The 24786-nt window shown below is 40.7% G+C and overlaps 1 protein-coding gene across 1 annotated transcript; it reads left to right on the forward strand.

The window, feature by feature from the left end:
• Positions 1-617: 617 nt before the first annotated feature.
• LOC141651382 (uncharacterized) lies at positions 618-16814 on the forward strand. Its single transcript, XM_074459097.1, has 6 exons — positions 618-1035; positions 1319-2397; positions 2499-2504; positions 2702-3010; positions 3112-3348; positions 16512-16814. The coding sequence occupies exons 1-6, from the start codon at positions 618-620 to the stop codon at positions 16812-16814; spliced, it is 2352 nt and encodes a 783-aa protein (XP_074315198.1).
• The last annotated feature ends 7972 nt before the right edge of the window (positions 16815-24786 follow it).

Raw genomic sequence — 24786 nt, forward strand, 5'->3', positions numbered from 1 at the left:
GGTCACCACCACCGGTGGTACAACACGACCAACCAGCACGATGACACCTCCACCCACGCGCCACCAAGCACGACCCAACCATCATAAACGACACCAACACTAAAAACAACCACAACCCGTACACCCTCCTTTCACCCACGATTTATACGCCCTACCATCACATATGCCACCACCTACAGCCACCACCACACTCCCCTATCAACCCTCAACAACCGCCAACCAAGCCTCGCCCATCAGGCCACGAAAGGGTGGGGTGGATAAGGTAGAGTATATATAAGGTGAGGTGGAAGTATATAAGGTGAGTATAGTATACTTATATTATACATGCATTATATTACGTATTATTATTATTATTATTATTATTATTATTATTATTATTATTATTATTATTATTATTATTATTATTATTATTATTATTATTATTATTATTATTATTATTACAACTTATTATTATTATTATTCCGTCTGATACATAATTCGTATAAAATACAATATAATATTATTTATATAATTATAAAATATGGAGTATTACAAGTGCTCTTGGGAGGCTTGAAGCTAGGGATTCCGGGAAATTACCTTCTCAAACCATTCTTAATCCCAAGCCTAATGCAAGTGCCATGACTTTGAGAAGTGTGAATGAGTTGCAAGGGTCAAAAGCAAATATTAGCGAGTTCATTGAGCAAGAGGAGGAGGAATTGATCATTGAGCCTAATGTCACCCCACCATTGGTTCAAGAGGAAGAAGTACCACCGGTTGTCCCACCTACTTATGTTGGTTCTCCGCCATTTCCCGAGGCACTCAAGAGGAAAAGTCGCCCTATGCAAGACAAGGATGTCTATGAGACCTTTCGCAAATGTGAGGTAAACATTCATTTATTAGACTTATTGAAAAGTGTGCCTAGGTATGCTAAGTTTCTTAAAGAGTTATGTACCATTAAAAGGAATCAAAAATTAAAGGGTGACCAAAAAGTTCAAGTCAATGAACATGTGTCGGCCTTGTTTCAACATAAGTTACCACCTAAGTGTAGTGATCCGGGTATGTTCACCGTACCTTGCACTTTAGGAGACACCACTATTCCTATTGCTATGCTTGACTTAGGTGCCTCAATTAATGTAGTCCCCTGTTCCTTGTACAAGTCATTGAAATTGGGACCATTGGTTAAAACGGGGGTGGTAATTCATTTGTTCGATCGTTCAAATGTTTATCCTAAGGGGGTGGTTGAGGATGTACTTATAATGGTGGCTAAATTAATCTTTCTCGCTTTTTTTTTATGTGCTTGAAATGGAACATGATTCACAAGAGGCTCCTATACTTTTAGGTAGGCAATTTTTTATAACCTCAAGTACTAAAATTGATGTGTCTAATGGTTCTCTCACAATGGAGGCTGATGGTCAAGTGGTTAAGTTTAATATTTATGATTCTATGAAATATCCACGTGATGACCACTCTTGTTTCTCTATTGTTGTTTTTGAACCTATAGTGCATGATGTTTTCAACTTTGATGGTGAAGATGAGTTGCAAGTTACTATTGATAATAGCTTGGTTTGTGATAATTTGGATTTTTCTATGCGTACTAACTTGCAGGAGATGGTTGCTGCTTTAACCGAGCATGAGAAACTTCCAATTATGCCACCTTTTTCTAAACCAATTATACTAACCTTGCCTAGTAAAAAGTTGTTACCTTCAGTTGTGCATGCACCCATTGTGGAGCTTAAACCATTGCCAAGTCACTTAAAGTATGCATTTCTTGGTGATGGAGATACATTGCCCATCATTATCTCTAGAAAACTCACCAAGGACCAAGAGGAAAGATTGCTTGAAGTCCTAAAGGAGAACAAACTTGCCATTGGGTGGACTATTGCTGACATCAAGGGCATTAGTCCCACCACGTGTATGCACCGTATCTTGTTAGAAGATAATTCTAAGCCCGTGAGACAACCACAGCAGAGGTTGAATCCACCTGTGATGGAGGTGGTAAAGAAAGAGATCTTAAAGCTTTTGCAAGTGCGTATGATATACCCCATATCCGATAGCAAATGGGTGAGTCCAACCCATGTTGTTCCCAAGAAATCCGGTGTAACGGTTGTTGCAAATCAACATGGTGAGTTAGTTCCCACCCGAGTGCATAATGGGTGGCGGGTTTGCGTTGATTACCGTCGGCTTAATGCGTTAACTAGAAAGGATCATTTTCCTTTACCATTCATTGATCAAATGCTTGAGAGACTTGCAGGGAAGGCTTATTATTGCTTTTTAGATGGTTATTTGGGCTATTTTCAAATTGTTATTGCGCCCGAGGATCAAGATAAGACCGCATTTACTTGCCCATTTGGCACCTTTGCGTATCGATGCATGCCATTTTTACTATGTAATGCTCCCGCAACTTTTCAAAGATACATGGTGATTCACTTGATAGTTGCTTATCTCATTTGTGTCTTGTGCTTAAGAGATGCATTGACACTAATCTTGTATTAAATTCTGAAAACTGTCATTTTTGGCAGAACAAGGTATTGTGTTAGGGCATGTGGTCTCATCTAAAGTTATTGAAGTTGACAAAGCTAAAATTGATACAATTCAATCCCTTCCTTACCCCACTAATGTGCGTGAAGTTCGTTCTTTCCTTGGACATGCAGGTTTTTACCGTAGGTTTATCAAAGATTATTTCTTCAAGCTTGCTTCACCGTTGTGCAAGTTGTTGCAATAGGATGTGGATTTTGAGTTTGATTTGGCTTGCAAGAAAGGATTTGGCATTTTGAAGGCAAAGTTGACTACGGCCCCAATTATTCAAGCTCCGGATTGGTCAATTCCATTTGAGCTCACGTGCGATGCTAGTGACTATGCGTTGGGCGCCGTTTTGGGTCAAAACGTTGGGAGAGTGCTTCATGTGATTTACTATGCATCCATGACTCTTAGTGAGGCTCAAAGGAACTACTCTACTACCGAGAAGGAGATGTTGGCAGTAGTGTTTGCCCTAGAGAAGTTCCGTTCATACTTGCTTGGTACTAATGTTTTGGTATATACTGGTCGTGCCGCCCTCAGGCATTTGATGGGTAAGAAAGAGGCAAAGTCGCGGCTAATTTGTTAGATCCTATTGTAAGCAAATTTGACATTGAGGTCAAAGATAAGAAAGGAGCGGAAAATGTGGTAGCTGATCACTTGAGTCATTTGGTGGATGATGTGGATAGGGCTATTGAGCCCATTCTGGGCACATTTCCCGATGAGACTTTATTTGCACTTACTTTCGTTTCTCCTTGGTATGCTAATCTTGTGAATTTTCTTGTCTCTAATGAATTTCCAACAGGTTTTTCTAAGTGTCAAAAGGAGAAGATAAGAAGTGATGCTAAGTACTATGTATGGGATGATTCATATCTTTGGAAGCATTGCTCGGATTAAGTTGTGACAAGATGTATCCCAGAGAGTGAGGTAGGCTCTATCCTTGCTTTTTGTCATTCTTATGCTTGTGGAGGATACTTTGGAGCGAGACGGACCACCCGAAAGGTACTTGATTGTGGCCTTATTGGCCAAGCTTATTTCAGGATGCTCATGGCTTTGTTAAATCTTGTGATAATTGTCAACGAAGTGGTAACATTTCTCGCCGTAGTAAGATTCCCCAAACCCATTTGATTTATTGTGAAATTTTTTATGTATGGGGTATAGATTTTATGGGTCTGTTTACAATGTCTCATGGTTTCTTATACATTCTCCTTGCTGTTTATTATGTGCCAAAGTGGGTTGAAACTAAACCCACTTGGACTGATGATGCTAAAGTTGTTACAGATTTTGTGAAGACTAACATCTTTTATAGGTTCGAAATCCTAAGAGCTTTGATAAGTTATAGAGGCACCCATTTTTGCAATCGTACGGTAGAAGCACTTTTAAAGAAATATTGTGTCACTCACAAAGTTTCTGCCGCCTACCATCCCCAAACAAATGGGGAAGCCGAGGTGTCAAATAGGGAAGTGAAGTCCATCTTAGAGAAGACGGTGAATACAAATCGGAAATATTAGAGTTTGAGACTTGATGAGGCGCTATGGGCGTATAGAACCGCTTACAAGACTCCAATAGGCATGTCACCGTATAGGTTGGTGTTTGGTAAGTCGGGTCATCTTCCCGTTGAGCTACAACATAAAGCTTATTGGGCGGTGAAAAATTTGAATATAAGGATGGATGAGTCGGGTGAGTTCCAAAAACTTCAATTACAAGAGTTAGAGGAGATTCGTCATGAGTCATATGAAAATACGGTGATTTTCAAGGAACGAACCAAGGCATGCCATGATAAGATGATTGCAAGGAAGACTTTTACGGTTGGTCAACAGGTCTTACTTTATCAATCCCGTTTTTGGTTGTTTCCGGGCAAGCTAAGTTTCCGATGGGTTGGACCGTTCATTGTCACTCAAGTTTTTCCACATGGAGTGGTGGAAATCTGTAGTCTCTCTACGGATAAGGTCTTTAAAGTTAATGGGCAACGATTAAAACCATATTTGGATGGCTTTTAAGTTGAAGCGGTGGAGAGTATCGATCTCTTTGACCCAATTTATGAGTCTTAATCTCATTTTCTCATGTCGTGTCACGACGTAAAATAAGGCGCTTTACGAGAAGCAACCCGACTTGTATTTAGTACTTTCAATTTAAATTTTAGTAGTTTAATTTCTTTGCATTTTTAATTCCATAGACTAATATTTCATTGTTTTTATTAGGTAAAAAAAACAAACAAAAGGAAAACAAAACAACAAGCAAGCATACAAAGACGAAATCAAGAGCAAATTGAGAAGAAAGGCGTGCGGGCGTGCGGCCATAGCCGCTTGATGCAGCCAAAACAGGCCAAAGAAGGGCCTTGACGCGACCTCAGTAGCCTCACGCGGCCTCAGCAGCCTCACGCGGCTCAATTCTAAATAAGGTACTGCCCTTCGTTTTCTTTTCTTCATTCTTCACTCATTCTTCTTCCCTTCTCCAGATTTCGAAAAAAAAAACGTTACATTGTTCAATTCGAAATCACATCTTCAATTCCTATTTCAAATTTTCTAAACCGTCATTCACACATTCCAATACATTGTCGTTTCCTCCCTGCTGCATTCGAAATTTTCGAATTGATAAACCCTAGCAATTGGGTTTTCGAATTTTTCGACATTATGGCATCAATTTGTGTCGAAATCTGGTTTTTATTGCAATAACAAGGCGTTTTCTACACTATTTCTCATTGCTAGGAGGCGATTTTCTCATCTTTTGGGTAAAAATCATTGCTTTGCCTCTTCACTTTAATTATATACTTGAATTTCAAATTTTAGTATTAATTTAGGGTGCAAATTCCGTGTTCCTTGCGTTTATTGTGGTACAATTGTTCATCTTGTGCTTTAAAATTACTGTATTGTACAATTGTTGAGGGAGAATTGAAGTCCTTATGAGGTTTGTGAGAATTTGAGGTGAATTGTGCGGTGTTGTTGTTATTGCTTGTGACAATTGCTAAAACAAAAGGAACCAAAAGAAAAGCCATTTCCACTTCTACACCCAAAACCCCCGCAAAAACTAGAAAAATCACCAAATCCACAACCAAAAAGCCAACTAAAGCTACTAACCAAATTGCCATTTCAAAACCCGCTCATTTAACCGATGTCCAAGGGGTAATATGGGATGATTTGCATGAGAGGTTGATGTTGGAGACTAAGTTTCTTAGTATTCCGACCTTAGAGAAGTTGGGTATGCTTGAAGTGATGGAGGCTTTGTTGAAAAATGTTGGGTTGGAGGGGTTCATGACGAAGGGAGTGCCCTCCTATCATCGATATACTTTGGAGTTCTTGTCTACTTTAACGGTGGAGCGAGAAGAGAAAGTGGTGTCAAAGATCAAGTTTAAATTGAAAGGGAAAGTGTGTGAAATGACTATGGATGAGTTGAGAGATGCTTTTGGTGTTGAGGAGAGGAATGAGGAGATTTATAAGGGTCTTAATACCACTTATACTGCGCCGAAATGGTGATTTGAGGTGACTGGGAAATATGTCATTAAAAAACAAGGTGATGTGAGCTCTACCATTCCCCACCCATGCCTTCGTGTTGCTCACCGCCTTATTGCTAATTCTTTTCTTTGTCGTGGAGAGGCTACTAAGATGCCTAGGGTTAATTTTGGGTATTTGTGGGCCATGACTCCGGAGGGCAAGGAAGTGCCAGGGTTGATCTCTTTGTGTCGGCTTGTGAGTGTGATACGGTTTAAAACTTTGTCGTCTAAGCTAACCGATCAAAACAATATTTATAGACTCAACTAACTACTCTTAGTAGAGTGGCAAGTAAAGGTCGGATCCCAAGGGACAGGTATTGAGTTAAGTTACCGATTTGCAAGTAGCTAAGTCTTGGGGTGTCACAATTTAGTTTGGGTTGAGATGGTTATCTAAACTACTAAAATGAAACGAAACAAGCAAGCAAGCAAGCTAAAGTAAATAGGAATGTAAACAATTGATGAAAAGCACTAGGGTTTCATGGGTTCAAGGGGATTCATGGTGGTGATCATAAAAACATGTTTACATAGATGCAAGCAAGTTATTGTTGTAGTGGAATCGGGTTAGTTTATGTCTTACAATTCCTAGGAAGATTTGGGTCCCGGAGCCGAGTCGGTCAAGACTGTACAACACCTACAAGTCGACTTAGTTTCTTCCTATTCAACTATATGCATGGTCTAACAAGCCTTGAGTTAGTTTATAACTTACAAGTCTTGTTGAATGGATAAGAGATTCATGCAAGGTTGTCAATCAAGCAATTCATCAAGCATAACATATGCATAAGTTGAAACTACAACAAGCAAGCATTCTTTATGAAAACATATTAGATTAAGTATGGATATACTCCCATGTTTTAATTCCCCTAATCCCCCATTAACCCTAGCTAGAAGACTACTCACTCATGATCATAGAAAGCATGCTAATAATGATGTCAAGCATATTAACAAACTTGAACATGATAGAAGAGTGAGATACTAAGCAAGGATTAAGTAAAGAGTAAAGAAATGATACCAACTTTGGATGATCAAAATAGAATGCAAAGAATAATAGAAGAAAACTTGATTGGTGATGAAGAGTTGTCAATTCTCCAATAATCCCCAATATATTCTTCAAATTACCCAACTAGATCTAAAGTTCTTGAAAAATAATTAGGAAAGGATTAAGATGTAATTAAGCTAATTGATTTCTAATCTAATCTAATGACTTGGTAGTAATTTCCTAATACAATGGGGTATTTATACTAAGCACAAGTATTAGGGTAACTAAGGGCTTAAATGACGATTAAGTCCCTAAGAAGAAGATTAACGCCTTGCAAGTCCCATGAGGAGTCCCACGACCTGCCTATGTTGGACGCTCGTGCTGTTTGAGGATTCGCCCGTCCCAGGCTTGGGACGCCCGGATTTAGCCTTGGGTAGCCCGACTTGAGGTCGGGACGCCCGGATTGTTGCACAGCTTAGCTTCTCTTCTTCTTGACTGCCCCAAGATTCGTGGGGATCATTGAGGAGTCATGGGGGTCTTCATAATTGCCCATTTTATTTGGTTTGTTAACTTAAACCTTTAGTATTAGCATCTTCTTTGTTGTTTGGTCGTTAGGTGCGATCAATTTAGCTACGCTTTTGCTTCCATATGCGCAAGGCTTAGCATCCTCCCCTACAAAGGGCACTAAAACCTCATAGAATGTGCAAAATAGGGAACATAAGATAGAAACGACCCTAATAAGTACTAGAAAGCATGGAAACGAGGCTAGTTAGGGGCCTAAATGTGCGCAAATATGAGCCACATCCGAGTGACAACAAAAGCCTGGCGGAGGGAAGATAGGTGGTGGGGGAATGTTGACCTTGATATGAGATATTTTAAGATTGATGTTACGGAAAATGGTCTTCCTTTAGGAAATCATTATCTTATGGATGTGAATTGTTTGGTAGGCATGGATATGTTGCGACCTCGTGAGGCGGTTGGTACTTATGATTGGTGTTGGGGGAAAGATCATGAGCGTTACTTGTGTTTTGTAACACCCCCATACTCCAAGTGCCTTACCAGGACCACTCAGGTATGAAGACATTACCATCTCGGTTGCCCGAGGTATGATAATCAAATAAACAATGAAGAAACAACATTTAATTATAAATACTTAGCGAAGAAGTACAATCCTCAAAACCAAACTGAAAGTACAATACATGGTCTCAAACTGACTATTCTAACTGAAATGTAAATAAACTAAAAGCTACAGCGGAAGACTCCTATCATCATGTCGTGGCATCCCAGCTATCCCAGTACTCATCTCAATACCTGCTCAATATCTGCTCACCATCCCCGAATGGATCACCGCAGGTTTACAAAACAACACCGGGTCGTACTAATCACACAATCAATATAAACAACAGCGATAAGATAAACAGACATGACTTAATCGTCACGCACACACAACCAACCAATTCCCATCATCTCAATATCGACCGTCCACCTTTGGACCGAGCCACGCCGATGGGGGACCGCACTGCCGTACCCACCAAATCCCCGCTCCGCATAGTGAGCGATAACCCTGTCCATTAATGTGCACATCCCTTCTGTGGCGGGTTCCACAGAAGGCGAAACTAGGGCGTGAAGCCACTCCCGCAAGTGACCCCACTCAGTCGAGGCCACGCCTCGCGAACCATCAACAACGATCACAACCACAATCACAATACAATTATTATATCAAACAACCAAATACAATACATCAACCAATATCCCATTATGGGACTAATACTGAGTAGGAAATCCTACCTGGTATGCACACAATCGACGGTCTCTCTCTTTGAGTCAAAAGCCTCTTCTATGAACCCTCCTCCTATCATACAACACATAGAGGCTACCAAATCACATACTACACATAAAACCCCAATCTCTAAATTAGGGTTTAACCAAATCAAAGGAAAGGCAATAAAAAGGGTACATAGATCTTACCCTCGACGCAAGGAACCCAACGGTATAATCAACGACAAGAACTGACCGTCTGAACTCCGGGAATTGCTAAGAATGCGATTAAGAAGATGAACTTGTTTGCTTTCTCTCTTAAACAGTAATTTAGGTTTTGTAAAAGTGATTTAGAATAATGACGACGAAGCTTAAATACCTTAATCGCATAATTAACAAAACCCGAGAAAACTCCCGTAAAAAAGGATACTCGATCGAGTACCCAAGGTACTCGATCGAGTACCCCTTACTCGATCGAGTGCCCTGACTACTCGATCGAGTACCCAACAGGTCAGAAACTATTTCTAAAACGCAATTACCCTTACTCGACAGAGTAAGGCCTACTCGATAGAGTACCCCAAGACTTATAAATACGGAGTATTACAGTCTTCCCTCCTTAAAAAGAACTTCGTCCCCGAAGTTCAAACCACTACTAAACAAAGGTACTCCCTCAACATTCCCGACTCAACAATCAAACAAAATTCTACATCAAACATGTTACTAACCCAACTCATCCCGACAAACATCCCGACACAACATATAAAAGGGGTATAAAACTCTTAAAAACATTCGCGATCACCTCCTACCCCCTAAAGAAACAAGGTTACGTCCCGTAACCATACATACCGATCAAAAGGAAAGGGTAACGCTCTTTCATAGCTTCCCTCGGCTCCCATGTAGCTTCCTCGGTCTCGTGGTTAGACCACAGGATCTTAAGCAAAACTGTCTCACCACTCCTAGTCTTTCTAACCTTTCGGTCTAGAATCTGCTTAGGCACCTCAAGATATGATAAAGACTCATCTAGCTCTAAGCTCTCTGCCTCTAACATATGTGACGGGTCACTCACATACTTCCGCAGCTGCGATACATGAAATACATTATGCACTCTCTCTAATGCAATTTGGTAAAGCCGACGATAAACAACTTCCCCAACTCGCTCTAAGATCTCATAAGGCCCTATAAACTTCTGACTTAGCTTGCCTTTCTTCCCAAATCTCATAACCCCACGCATAGGAGACACTTTCAGAAGAACCTTATCCCCAACCTGAAACTCTATATCCCGGCGATGTAGATCTGCATAACTCTTTTGTCGATCCCGAGTTTGCTCTCATCCGTTCCCCGATCATCTTAATCTGTTCCACCATCTCATGCACCATCTCTGGTCCTAAAACCCTTTGCCTCAAAGACTATCGTCCCAACAGATTGGACTCCTACATCTCCTCCCATATAAAGCCTCAAACGGTGCCATACCAATGCGGTGTGATAGTTTGTTATTGTAAGAAAATTCTATCAAGTCCAACCTCTCGCTCCCGCCTACCACCAAAATCCATCACACAAGCTCGCAACATATCCTCAAGAGTCTTGATTGTTCTCTCGGTCTGCCCGTCTGTCGCAGGATGAAATTTTGTACTCATCTTCAAAGTTGTTCCCAACAATTCTCGCAACTCCTTCCAAAACCTCGATATAAACCTCGCATCTCTGTCAGACACTATGTCCTTAGGGACTCCATGTAACTTAAGCACGTTCTTTCGATAGGCCATAGCCAATTGTGCCTTAGTCCATGTATCTTTCATTGGAACAAAGTGAGCTGACTTGGTCAGACGATCCACTATCACCCAAATCATGTTGTTACCTTGTTGACTCATTGGCAAACCCACAATGAAATCCATGGAAATGGATTCCCACTTCCACTCAGGTACCTCTAAAGACTGAATCTTACCTTGTGGTCGTCGCTGTTCCCCTTTAACTCTCTGGCATGTCAAACAACGGAATACAAACTCAGCTGTCTCTTTCTTCATCCCAGGCCACCAAAACGTTTTCTTCAAATCCTTGTATAGCTTATCTCCACCTGGATGAACTGAATATGGTGTGCAATGCGCCTCTGTCATGATAGTCTTTTTCAACTCCTCATCATTAGGAACACACCACCTACCATCGAACCGCAAACTACCATCTGTATGAATAGAAAACCGGGACACTGTCCCTTTCTCTACTCCAGCTCTCCACTCCACTATCTTAGGATCCAAAGCCTGCTTACCTCGAATATCATCATAAAACTCAAGATGTACTGTCATATCACCCATGGCATCTCCTTTCTGCATCATATGTATCCCAAAACTCGCTACCTCATCCCTCAGCCTCATCAAGGATAGAGCTGTACACAGAGAATGTACACTCTTCCTACTCAAAGCATCAGCAACAACATTGGCCTTCCCTTCATGGTAGATGATTTCCATGTCATAATCGCCAATCAGCTCCATCCACCTCCTCTGTCTCATGTTCAACTCCTTCTGCGTGAAGATGTACTTGAGACTCTTGTGATCAGAGAATACCTTAAAGATTTCTCCATAAAGGTAATGTCTCCAAATCTTGAGAGCAAACACCACTGCACCCAACTCCAGATCATGAGTAGGGTAGTTCTCCTCATAAGGCTTCAATTGCCTAGAAGCATAGGCAATCACTTTACCATTCTGCATCAACCCACATCCCAGCCCATTCTTTGAGGCATCTGTATAAACCTCAAAGTTCTCGGTCTCTTCAGGCAATGCTAAGACAGGAGCCGTGGTCAAACGCTCCTTTAATGTTTGGAACGCCGTCTCACAACTCTCATCCCAACGAAACCTGTTCTCTTTCCTCATCAACGCTGTCATAGGTCTAGCTATCTTGGAGAAATCCTTCACGAACCGTCTGTAGTATCCAGCTAAACCTAAGAAACTCCTAACCACAGCAACATTCTTCGGTGCTTCCCACCTCGTCACTGCCTCTATCTTCGCCGGATCCACAGCTACCCCATCTTTAGAGATTACATGCCCCAGAAAAGCAACTTTCTCTAACCAGAACTCACACTTGGACAGCTTAGCATACAACTCATGATCTCTCAAAGTCTGCAACACGATCCTCAGATGCTCCTCATGCTCCTCCTTAGTCTTAGAGTAGACTAAGATATCATCGATAAACACCACTACAAACTGGTCCAAGAACTGTCTGAAGATTATATTCATCAAATCCATAAACACTGCCGGCGCATTAGACAACCCAAACGGCATCACCACATACTCATAATGGCCATACCTCGACGTGAAAGCTGTCTTTGGTATGTCCACCTCTCTAATCTTCACCTGATGGTACCCCGACCTCAAATCAATCTTAGAAAAGACTGTTGCACCACTCAATTGATCAAACAGGTCATCTATCCTTGGCAAAGGATACTTGTTCTTTATCGTCACTCGGTTCAGCTCCCTGTAATCTATGCATAACCTCAAACTCCCATCTTTCTTCTTCACGAAAAGAACTGGTGCTCCCCACGGCGATACACTTGGTCTAATGTATCCCTTCTCTATCAAATCATCCAACTGCTTCCTAAGCTCCTCCATCTCCTTAGGACCCATACGGTACGATGCCTTAGAGATCGGCCCCGTCCCTGGTTTCAACTCAACGGTGAAATCTATCTCCCTCTTCGGTGGCAACCCGGAATCTCCTCTCGGAAAAACATCTCGCAAACTCTCCCACCACTGGTATCTCATCCACTGTCGGACTCTCTACTCGGTCATCTCTCACATGGCACAGGATCAAAGGGCACCCCTTCCTCAGATAAGACTTCAAGGTAACAGCTGCAATCAACTTAACTTTGGGTTTGACTAGAAACCCACGATAAGACACACTAACACCCTTAGGACCTCTTAAAGACACTTTCTTTTGATGACAGTCTATCTTAGCTTTATACCTTCCTAACCAATCCATCCCGACTATCATCTCAAAACCGTTAAAAGGAAACTCCAGCAAGTCTACAGGGAAATCAACTTGCCCAACTCTCATAGATACATCTCTAAACAATCTCCCACATGATACAGACTCACCCGAAGGTATGAAAACTTGCTCACTAACAGACTCATATACTCTCAAACCCAACTGTTTAACATGACTCGAAGACACAAACGACTGAGAAGCCCCTGAATCAAACAAAACAAAGGTAGGAACACCATTAACAAGGAATGTACCGGTGATAACGTGCGCATCTTCCTCAGCTGCTTTCTTCTCCATCATGAATCACTTGCCACTGGTCTTCTGCCCACCTCCCTGGACAATACTGGCTGAAGTGGTCGGCTTAGCACCCGACCCTTGATTGTTGTTGTTGCTCGCTGGTGGTTTCTGATAAGAATTACCGCCGTTGCGGTTGCCTCCACTCTGGTAACTCGACTTCCCGGTTTGGCCATGATCCGGCCGGTCATGTTGCTCGCGAAGCTGCGCGCAGTCTCCGGAAAGATCCTGGTGCACTTGTGCACTCATGTCTCTTGTGGCCTACACCACCACGGCTATAGCAGGTCACTCCCCAACTATTACTCACACTTCCACGGCCACGCCCAAAGGAAGCCCCAAAGATCGAACCCGGACCTTAAGAAAATCCCTTAGAGGCGATTGTGGTTGCCTTTCTTGTGATTCGATTGGCCACCACCCTCGCTCTCGAACTTCCTCTTCTCACCACCTAACCTCTCCGAGCTATCTCCACCAACCTCTCGGCTCTCCCGGCCCTCTCATAAGCTTCCTTAACATCGTAAGGACTCCCACGGGTAACTTATCCATAATCTTAGGGGTCAACCCCTCTCAAACCTCAATGCCAGATTCTCCTCACTCAAACCCATATCCTCAAAGATATCTAGACTTCTCATTGAACGACTGTAGTACTCAGCCACAGACATCTCAGCGGTCATCTTAAAACCATCAAACTCTTCTCTCAACTTACTCCTCACATGTTCGGTACAAACTCCTTCCTCACGACCCCCCTACGAAACTCCTCCCAAGGTATAGCAGGTAAGCCTTGGTTTGTATATATCTCCTTAGCACTCACCTTCACTGAATCCCACCACTTGCCAGCTGCCTCCCTCAGATAGAACGCAGCCTGTTCCACCCTCATCTCATCAGGACAGTGAACCAAGTCTAATATGTTCTCCATCTCTCTCAGCCAACTATCAAGAAGGTTAGGCTCCCCAACTCCCTTGTACTCTTTCGGGTTAAACCTCGCAATGTAGAGGCTGATTTTAGAATGGTCAACCTCCTTCTCCTTATCCTTATTCTTATCCTCATTCACTTTCTTTAGGGTCTCAGTAAGAGCATCCTGGTGCTCTAACATCTTAACGATGTCATCCATGGTCATAAGCTCAGCTCTCGCATACAAAGCGGTCTTCTTGGGCGGCATCTTGAAACTATACATATATAAGAAAGGGTAGACATGAACACACGTACTAAACTTCAAAACACGAAAACACGCCACCCAGGACCTACTCGATCGAGTTCCCAAACACACTCGATCGAGTAACGGGCTACTCGATCGAGTGCCCAACATACTCGATCGAGTACCCAAACATCGGACCCTAATGGACCTTCGATCTCTTACCTACTCGATCGAGTAGCTAGGCTACTCGATCGAGTGACCCCCTACTCGATCGAGTGCCCCTAGTTACTCGATCGAGTACCCAAAAACACGATTCTGGACTCAAAACTGTCAAAAACCCACCCGATCGAGTCAGTCCCACTCGATCGAGTCATGCCAATCATAAAAGCTACCCGCATGCTACGTCATATGCTAACATGCTAAACTTTATAAACCACATTATATCATAATAAATATGCTACGCATCTTTTCTACTATCTACGAGATCAATTCATCATGTTATTAAATGCCACGTTGTAAAACATTCAACATGCTATCATTTCATCAACAGTTTCCACATATTTCATTAACCTTTAACATTCTCAACCTTCAACTTCTAACACCCAACAATTAACACATTTCATCACATTCTTGCACAAGTTAACCAAACACACATACGACTCAACAAACATTTCCCCCATGTGACCGGTTCAAAGTTGTAGGGCGACCCCCGCGACTTTAGGACGTCTCCCAAGCCTTTGCACTAGCTCCTACAACTTTTACCCCGGGTTCATTTTAATTGACTCCCTATGTTCATTAGGTTCATTGGTTACAGGTTTCAGGATCGTCGCTCTGATACCATTTGTAACACCCCCATACTCCAAGTGCCTTACCAGGACCACTCATGTATGAAGACATTACCATCTCGGTTGCCCGAGGTATGATAATCAAATAAACAATGAAGAAACAACATTTAATTATAAATACTTAGCGAAGAAGTATAATCCTCAAAACCAAACTGAAAGTACAATACATGGTCTCAAACGATTGTTCTAATCGAAATGTAAATAAACTAAAAGCTACGACGGAAGACTCCTATCATCATGTCGTGGCATCCCGGCTATCCCAGTACTCATCTCAATACCTGCTCAATATCTGCTCACCATCCCCGAATGGATCACCGCAGTTTACAAAACAACACCGGGTCGAGTACTAATCACACAATCAATATAAACAACGGCGATAAGATAAACAGATGACTTAAGCATCACGCACACACAACCAACCAATTCCCATCATCTCAATACCGATTGTCCTTTGGACCCATTACGCCCGATGGGGGACCGCGGCCGTACCCACTAAATCCCGCTCCGCATAGTGAGCGATAACCCTGTCCATTAATGTGCACATCCTTCTGTGGCGGGTTCCACGTGAAGGCGAAACTAGGGCGTGAAGCCATTCCCGCAAGTGACCCCACTCGGCCCGAGGCCACGCCTCGCGAACCATCAACAACGATCACAACCACAATCACAATACAATTATTATATCAAATAACCAAATACAATACATCAACCAATATCCCATTATGGGACTAATACTGAGTAGGAAATCCTACCGGGTATGCACACAATCGACGGTCTCTCTCGCCGAGTCAAAAAGCCTCTTCTATGAACCCTCCTCCTATCATACAACACATAGAGGCTACCAAATCACATACTACACATAAAACCCCCAATCTCTAAATTAGGGTTTAACCAAATCAAAGGAAAGGCAATAAAAAGGGTACATAGATCTTACCCTCGACGCAAGGAACCCAACGGTATAATCAACGACAAGAACTGACCGTCTGAACTCCGGGAATTGCTAAGAATGCGATTAAGAAGATGAACTTGTTTGCTTTCTCTCTTAAACAGTAATTTAGGTTTTGTAAAAGTGATTTAGAATAATGACGACGAAGCTTAAATACCTTAATCGCATAATTAACAAAACCCGAGAAAAGTCCCCGTAAAACCGGATACTCGATCGAGTACCCAAGGTACTCGATCGAGTACCCTCTTACTCGATCGAGTGCCCCTGACTACTCGATCGAGTATAACAGTCGAAACTATTTCTAAAACGCAATTACCCTTACTCGACAGAGTAAGGCCTACTCGATAGAGTACCCCAAGACTTATAAATACGGAGTATTACAGTTTTCCTCGGCCGAAAGATAAGGCTCTTACCTATGGTAAGACGACCACCGTTATTACTTTATTCCACCTGATCCCGAGTTTGCTAAAACATTTGATAAGAGTACTCCACCAGTTTAGGTGAGTAACAATAGTGAGACTGATGGTGGTGGTAGTGATGCTAATGAGGAAAATGGTAGTGATGCTAATGAGGAGAGTGGTAGTGATGATGAGGACTGAGGTGATGTTGTTGAGAAGGAGTGGCCTAGTTCACTCGCTTCTAGGGGGATCTTGTCTTTTCAAGCCTTGAAAGCTAGTGTGGATACTTTAAAGGAGGAATTTAATGCATGGAGAAGGAAGGATGGTGATAAGTTTGCAAAATTTGATGCATGGAGAAAGCAAACTGATGATAAGCTTAAGGCACTTGCCGATGTGCTTCTAGAGACACGAGAGCTTGTTAGATCTTTGACTCGTGTTGCTACTAGTGAGTTGAATGCGGCTACTAGAGAAGAGGCACGTGCATTTATGAGCCTTGATCCTGAAGATTCTTCCGATCCTTGATGTACTTTGGTATGTCTTCTTTCCTTTTTACATGTCTTTCTTTTTGTTGTTCCTCACATTGAGGCCAATGTGAAGATCAAGCGTGGGAGAGGGAATTTCATTTGTATATATTTTATTTGCATTCAATTTAAAATAAAAAAAAAAAAAAAAAAAGAAAAAAAGCTAAAAAAAATAATAAGATGAAAAAAGAAAAAGAATAATAACCCGGCTAGGTGAAAACCCGCAAGGGCGGGCGCCTAGGCAAGATTGGGTAAATGATCGAGGACAGAGTGAAAATCCGAAAGGGCGCTCCGGGTAAAATGAAGAATTGAGATGCGTGCCATGAGAGTAGTGTAAGGAATAAAAGCTAGATTGAAAACCCGCAAGGGCGGGCAATCTAGGCAAAATAAGAGATTAGAAAAAAAGTTACTTGGTTACTTGTTCTACCTTGTTGATGGTGACATAAGGAGGTTTGAAGGGCGGTTCGGGTTAGGATTATTGTTGCTTTGGATAGATAAATAGGGTATGGTTGATGGTTGGTAAAGTATTTTGAGATGTACTACATTGTGTTTTTCATTTTCATATTTGACATGTAGTTGTTGTTGGGAGTTGGGAGTTGGTTGATAAAGTGGACTATTTGTGTTGTGGTCATTATTTTGGAAAGTTGTGTGTATCATTGTTGTGACCATATGCTTATTTGGGGGGAGATAGAAGGGAGGTGAAGTGAGAGTTTGAGTGATGAAATTTTGAAGTATGCTTAGTAGACCTGGCAAAAGCAACCAGACCCGATTGACACGACCCGAAAAAGCTGACCCGAGACCCGAAGTGACCCAAACTATATCACCCGAATGTGACCCGAAAACCCGAATTGACCCGACTCGACCCGAACATGACCCGAGCTTTCTTGACCCGAACTGGCCTGACCCGAAAATGATCCGATCTGAAACCACCAAACCCGAAAATGACCCGACAAAATATAACTCTAATTGAACCGAAAAGATTTGAAATGACAATTTCTCTATTATTCATTGACCCGAAAATGACCCGACCCGAAACAACCCGACCCACTTGACCCGGAACTAACCCAACAACAAACCCAAAACAGACCCGAAACTCGAAATGACCCGTCCCGACCCGAGTTAACCTGAAATCAATGAGAAACCCAAACTGACCCGACCCGAATTGACCCGACCCGAACCCGACCCGTTGACCCGACCCGAACCCGACCCGACCCGAGTTGAGTTGGAGTGTTAGTGGTTTTGTGATGTGTTTGGAGTTGGAGCAAGCTACTCACGTTTTGCTATGTAGACCTTAGGTGTGGGCTTTATTTGGTTCGTTTTCGGGTTTTCTCGAGGACGAGTAAAAGTCTAAGCGTGGGGGAGTTTGATTAGACGTGTTTTGTATGGTATAATAAGGTATACTATATGCTTATTTGGTTGCTTGGAAGGTGTGTTTGAGAGCGTTATTACATACCTTGTCTTTGACGGCGTTTAGCTTGAGTTGTGTGTTATTTTGAGAAAATAAGTAACATATGTTGGGCTAGTGGAATAAGGATGAGCTTTTGATGTTTGTGATGGGCTAAGGAGTGCATTAGGAGTTATTTATTATAAGGGTCAAAGCCCAGCATTGCAGGTCAAGCCACGAAGTCAAGATTGGAGTCAAAGAGAGAGGAAAAGAGTAGTCACACTGTGCAGTGAGCCGTATCAGACGTGTAACACCCGCGAATTTCCTATTTTGACATTTAAAATTTATTAAACCATTTGAATTACTTTATTAAATATTTTTGAATTATTCTATTTAATTAATTTTATGTCAAACACGATTTTTATAAACGTATTATATAAAAGCTCATTTTTATAAAAATACGTATTACTAAATTATATCTTTGAGTCATAATTTATACAAGAATAAATGTATACATATTTTTGGTCGGACAATAATAGTGACAGTAAAAATATTAGTTCTGTCTCAAGTTAAAATAAACTCGAGACATTATTCCGTCTAGCTATAGACCGTCACATTTCACTTTGTACCTACTTTAATCCGGACCAACCAGAATTTGACAACACGCTCACCTACCTCTTACACCCTACCTCTAAATATCTCCTTTATGTATATTATTATATAATTTATATAATTCTTTTATTATTATTATATATTATTATATATATTATTAGTAGTAATATTATTACTTTATTATTGTTGCTTGTTCATACGTGACCCCTACCCCTGCTTTTCTTTCTTCTCCTTCCTCTTTGCGAAACAAAACAACAGACAACAACAACAATGAAACAAGCAGATCGTACACCAGTTTCGACCTCCAAAAACCCAGATTTCTCCCTTGTTTCTCAACCAAATTCCATTTTTTTTATACCAATAGCTTCCCCATCTCATCCTCTTTCTTTATATGTAAGAAAGGGCCAAGCTTTGATCCTATTTCAATTCAGCCGGCTTACTAAGGATTCGGATTTGTCTACTTTCTTTCATTTTTGGGTTTAAGGTCATCCTTGGGCGATTCCTCACTCGTTTAGGAGAGCAAAAAGGTAACGGTGATAGGTTACTCGATAATGAGTCGATATTTCGCCTTTTCTACTCTATTTCTACTTTTATTTGTCATAAAGTTTGGTTCTTTGGCCTTTCTCATGTATGTGGTTAAATTTTGTGGTGTTAATGGTCTTTTACACGGTTGTTCGAACCCCCTTTTTGGCTCGTTCTCATGCTGGAATCGGGTATGGGGGAGTAGTTGAGTTCACTGCGTAATCCGTGTTGTAAGCTACTGCCGTTCCCGTCTTTCTGTCATTTTTTTTGTTCTCTCGGACGAAATGAGTACTGGTTATTTATACCTTAAGCGTGCTTGTTTCCGTCTTAGCTTCGTCTTCAATTTCCGTCTTGAGTTTAGATAAATGGCGGCTGGAACCTTATTCGTACTGTGACTGGAACTGCTTTTGTCCTCTGTTTTGGGGTCGCGGAATGGATGTGGAACTCTGTTTTGGGATGTCGAGAGGGAAGTCGTTTGGGGGCTTGTGTTTGGGCTTGATTTTAGATGTCTTGGCTCTGTTTTTGGGACTGACTTTGAGTCAGGTTATGGCGAGGGGTGGAGGATGGTTGTAGGTAATCAGGTAGGGGTTGTGTCGGGCTGCTTACGGCATGCGTATTGAGCGAGTCTGGTGGCCTGGACAGTGGCTTAGAGGGGTGGATACATTTGTATAATTCCCGTCTTGGGTTCGTCCTGTTTGGGTTTTTGTTACACGGTTGTAGATGATGGTTGTGGGTGGTTGTCTAGTCGTGGTATTAGTTTGCCTTTGGCGTAGATTTGGTCATTTGAAATTATTCAATTTCCGTCTCGTATTTTATATAACGATAATTCGTTACATCGTCCTTTCACATAATTATTTTGTGAGACTCATTCGATTCAGTTTGTTGGGCTCATTTGACTTTAGTGAATGGGCTAGCTATGTTTGGTAATCGGGGCTAGTCGTGTTTATAAATTGTGGTGGCGCTAGTTTGGTTTATTTAGAATATGATTAAATAACCGTCTCGTATTTTCTATAACGTAATTCATTAACTATCGTTCTCATGTATATATTTATTCATTTGGGCCCATTTAATTTTGTTGATTGGACTCACCTTAAATCTTTGTTGGACTTGTCATGTTGGACTAATTGGTTTTCACATGCTTCCGATGACGGACCTAACATATTCATTGTTTTGGGCTTGCTATGTCACTTTTATTGGGCTTATCCTAGTCCATTCATTGGATTTCGCATGATTTATTTATTGGGCTCATAAATGGGTCACTTGGACTTGGTCACATTTTATCCCGTATATTTCATATAACGTAAATTATCCATTATCATTCATTATATTTTATTTAACCGGCATGATAAATTATAAAATGAAATATTTATCTGCATAAGACAAGTATGAGATATTTATTGTTAAATAATTATTTGTGAAGGGTCATATCCTTGATAATGTCTTGTACTGTTCGGTGGTGTGAGTCGTGGTCCTATCGGACACTAGGGGTGAGCCATAGGCCCTCTAGTTGCGATATGATCATCGGGACTGATGTTCCCATCCGTACTTATGGTGAGATGCAAGCCATAAGTATGAGTGTGACATTAATAATCCCGTCCCATGTACTTGTTTGTTGTACTCGTTTATTCTATTTAACCGGCATGTATAATTATGAAATGAAATGTTTATTTATATGTTACAAGCATGAAAAGGTTATTATAAATAATTACTTGTAAGAGTCGTATTCTTGTAGAAATGCCATATTACCATCGTATGTGCTTGACATACATTTTTGCCCTGCTTGTGCTGTTCTGGCAAGCACGGGTTTGACCTACTTGTGCTGTTCTGGCAAGTACGGTTTTGGCCTACTTGTGTTGTTCTGGCATGTGCGGCTTTTGGCCACTTGTGCTGTTCTGGCAAGTGAGTTTTATCTTAGTCTTTCCGCCACTTTCGTGCTGTTCTGGCGATTGGGGTACTCGGTCTCCTTAGTAGTCGAGTCTTGGGTGCGTCTTTGTCTTTGGCGCACGTCGAATCGGGATGTACACCCGAGAATCTGCAGATTTAGACTAGGACCGTATTATTATCGTAGTCCTACCCGGGGAAATTATAGTCTAAGAGTGATAAATGTCTTGCATTATTTGGATGGTTACTTTGGTCATATCTCCTTGAAATACGTGCTCGTGACTATGTGGTCGTGTCTGTTTCCTTGTCTTTCTTCTCCATTTATTTATTGTTGCTTATGCCTTACCTGTTTATTCCATCATTTCTTTATTCCTTGTTGATTTAAACACGTATGATCCTATGTTTAGTTATGATTCGATTCACTCATGTCTTATCTAATATGATTATTTGTTTATGTTCTTTGTTATGTTCGTTTCGACATATTGTGGCTGGGAGAACCTTGAGTTACTCCCCACTGACTGTAGCGTTCATGTTTACATGAATGACAGGTGGTGAAGATGCTTACGTGGGGAAGACGTGTGGGCTAACGAGAACTAAACCCTTGGGCCATAGTTGCTAGTTTAGAAACCCCTTATATGTTTATTCGTGGGATATCTTTTCCCCGTTTTCTAGACTTGGGTTGTAATAACCTAAATTTGTCTATTGTTGTATTTGTTTCTTTTCGTTTTGACACCCGTGTGTTAATCTTTAACTTATAATAAAAAGTTTTAAAATCTCACAAATTCCGCTTTAATTTATTGGTTATATTTTCCGCTTTATCGCGGGGTGTCACAGTTGGTATCAGAGCATATGTTGCTCCCGACGCACACACGTGTACCTTAAATTTAAATTGAACTTGACCTTGAATAATGAATGAGAGATGGGTAGACTCAAGGACCTAAGGTGGTAGTCTGTAGTGTGTTTGCTCTTTGTTAGGTTCTAACATGTTTGTTGATTGTCATTTAATAATTGTTGTGTCCTTGGATCAATGACCGTGAGCTTACCTACATGAAGATCAAGATTTGGTGCCTATTGCTGTGGATGGAAGATTTTTCAACCTTTGAAGAATGCTTCTACTTTCTCGAAGATGTTTCTCATTCTTTGTGTACCTTGCCCTGTTCTTTACTTCTTAATGCTTATTCCTTCTTCTAAATCCTCTTTTCTTTTTCCTTGTAAGTCACTCTTGTATTCCCTAACTTGTCTTTGTTCCTTGTTAATCCTCCCTTAACGCCTTTTTATAGTACTCTTTATTTTGAGGAATGTTGACCTTGGTTAGAAAATTTGACTTTTGGGGAGATTGTTGTGTTTGACCCTTAAACCTGGTTTTGAGAGGATTTGATGTTGGAAAGACTTAGGTAGTGTGATGAGACATACTTGATGGTTCTTATACCTAGATCCTTGATAAAGTGAGTATATTTGATTGATGGATTTTGTGTGTCAAGTGTGAGTAGCATTGGTTACTAAGGTTATGGAACTTGGCTTTGTTGTTTATGTTTGGGATACTAGTGCTTAGTACTTGACCTAAGGTGGATGAAATTGAATGGTGGATTTGAAGATATAGGATTGACTAAGTAAGTCGAGTTTTTGATTGGCTTCCATAATCACTTTGGACATGAGAGTTTGATAATGTGTATAACCATATGAGAAAAGCTAATGGTGGGATTATTAGTTGGCTTAAGTGAGTGATCTTGATTACTACTTGAGGTATGGTATGAGAGTGAGAGTAAGCTACACTGTTGGGAAGTCTTAGCACTTGTTTTAGTAACTAGAAAGGATAATGGTATGGTTGACACCAATTGTTATGTTAAAGAACATAGTTTCAATTTATGGTTTTAGGAACTTTGAGGTGGTAAAGTGTCGTTACAACTAAGGCCTTGTTTATTGAGAACTCGATGGTAAGTAAAGTTCTGGGATGTCAGATTTGAAAGAATACATTTTGGGATGTAGATGACCATAATGAATTGGTGATGTGATTTGATATTAGTTGGCTCTTGAGAGTTTTTGAGTTGAGAGAGACTTGGTATCGAGAAGTCCTTGTTAACCCTATGGTTTTAGAAACTTTGAGGTTGTATTGAGTACTTGAGATGGTGGATGATGTTGTAGTTGAGTGTAGTTCCGCTTTTGGGAATCCTTAATAAGTAAAAGGATAGAAGGGCTCGAGATCCTATTGATTTCTCAGACTTTGGGTTGGCATGTTACTACCTTACCCTAAATGAGAACCTTGTGGAATATTTGAGGAACCTTTTCTTGGAGTTTAGAGCTTGGTATTGGGATTCTTGATTGAAGGTTTACTTTTTGAGAAACCCATGGTTGACACTAGTTGGATGCGAGTATAGCTTTGTTGGAAACCTTGACCTTGATCTTGTGGAAGTTATTGGTGGATGTTTGAGGATTTGGAGTGATGAAATCATACTTATAATGGAGTACCATGTTTCAGGGAATAAATTAGGATGAAGTAATATAAATGATTTGAGGAAATCCTTGGGAGTGTTTGGTCATAAGTTTTGTCGTTGGGAAGTTTTCGAAACCGTTTAGACTGATGTTGTTATTTGGGATTCGAGTACTTGGCGTTTCCTTCTTGTCTAATTCCTTTCTTCTTTGGCCATGAGCGTTATCGTTCATACCTCTCTTCCTCGCTTCATCTTGCTCCTCCCTTAAGTTTGATGCTAATGACCTATAAAAACCCTACCCTTGACATTTTTATTGTTTTGACTTCAATTCTTACCCTATGAATTTCACCATAGCTCTTTTGATTAGTTCAGTTTGAATCCTTTTAGCATGCTTGCACCTACGATGTCTAAGTTACTTTTCACTCCGTAAAATTTCTAAACTTTCAAGCTACCAATTGTGATTCGTTGTTAAGAGTTGATGTTACTTTTGCAAAACCTTACCTATCTTAAGGATTTGAAAATGAAAATTTGATTCAGTTTTCTATTTGTTCTTTGAATGTAAACTTATTTATCATGAATTTAATTGCTAAACCTGATATTTCTTTAAATTTTAACCAATTTCTGTTAACTTTGATCTATTTATGATTTCTTTGTCAAAAATTGATATTACATTTTAAGAAATTTGACTCCCTTTTGAGTTTAAAGGTGGAATCTACCTTTCTATTTTGGCTTTTGCAAAAGAAAATTTTAGTAGATTGCCTTTCTCTTTTGATTTTAACGTTGATCGGATGATAGAACTCTTATTGGAGACGTTTGATAACTTGTTCTACCCTTGTCGGCGAATGATTTTGATTTAAAATATGTCTTTGACTTGGAAGGTTAGCGTTCTTGTGTGCACGACAAGAGCAATTTCGTTCCATGAATGAGACTTACACTTTTGAAAACTCTTCATTAATGTTTTTGAAAGTGTTTTGGTTTGGATTTATACAAATGATTTGCCTTTCGACTCGGTTCTAACGGAAAATTTCGATTTGAACCTTTTGAAAGAATTTTGATTCTTACGATAAGTAACCTTTAAAATGTTTTGGTTACCGATTCCAAAGTTCAGTTTTATTTTATAAAACCTTTCATTTCTACTTTCAAGT

This window comes from Silene latifolia, chromosome 4 (genome assembly GCF_048544455.1).
Source record: "Silene latifolia isolate original U9 population chromosome 4, ASM4854445v1, whole genome shotgun sequence".
NCBI lineage: Eukaryota > Viridiplantae > Streptophyta > Magnoliopsida > Caryophyllales > Caryophyllaceae > Silene > Silene latifolia.

Coding starts and splice junctions, on each gene's coding strand:
- LOC141651382 (XM_074459097.1), top strand. CDS start 618: ATGACTTTGAGAAGTGTGAATGAGTTGCAAGGGTCAAAAGCAAATATT. Junction 1,036..1,318: donor ACCTAAGTGTAGTGATCCGG/GTATGTTCACCG, acceptor CTATACTTTTAG/GTAGGCAATTTTTTATAACC. Junction 3,011..3,111: donor TGCTTGGTACTAATGTTTTG/GTATATACTGGT, acceptor TTTGACATTGAG/GTCAAAGATAAGAAAGGAGC.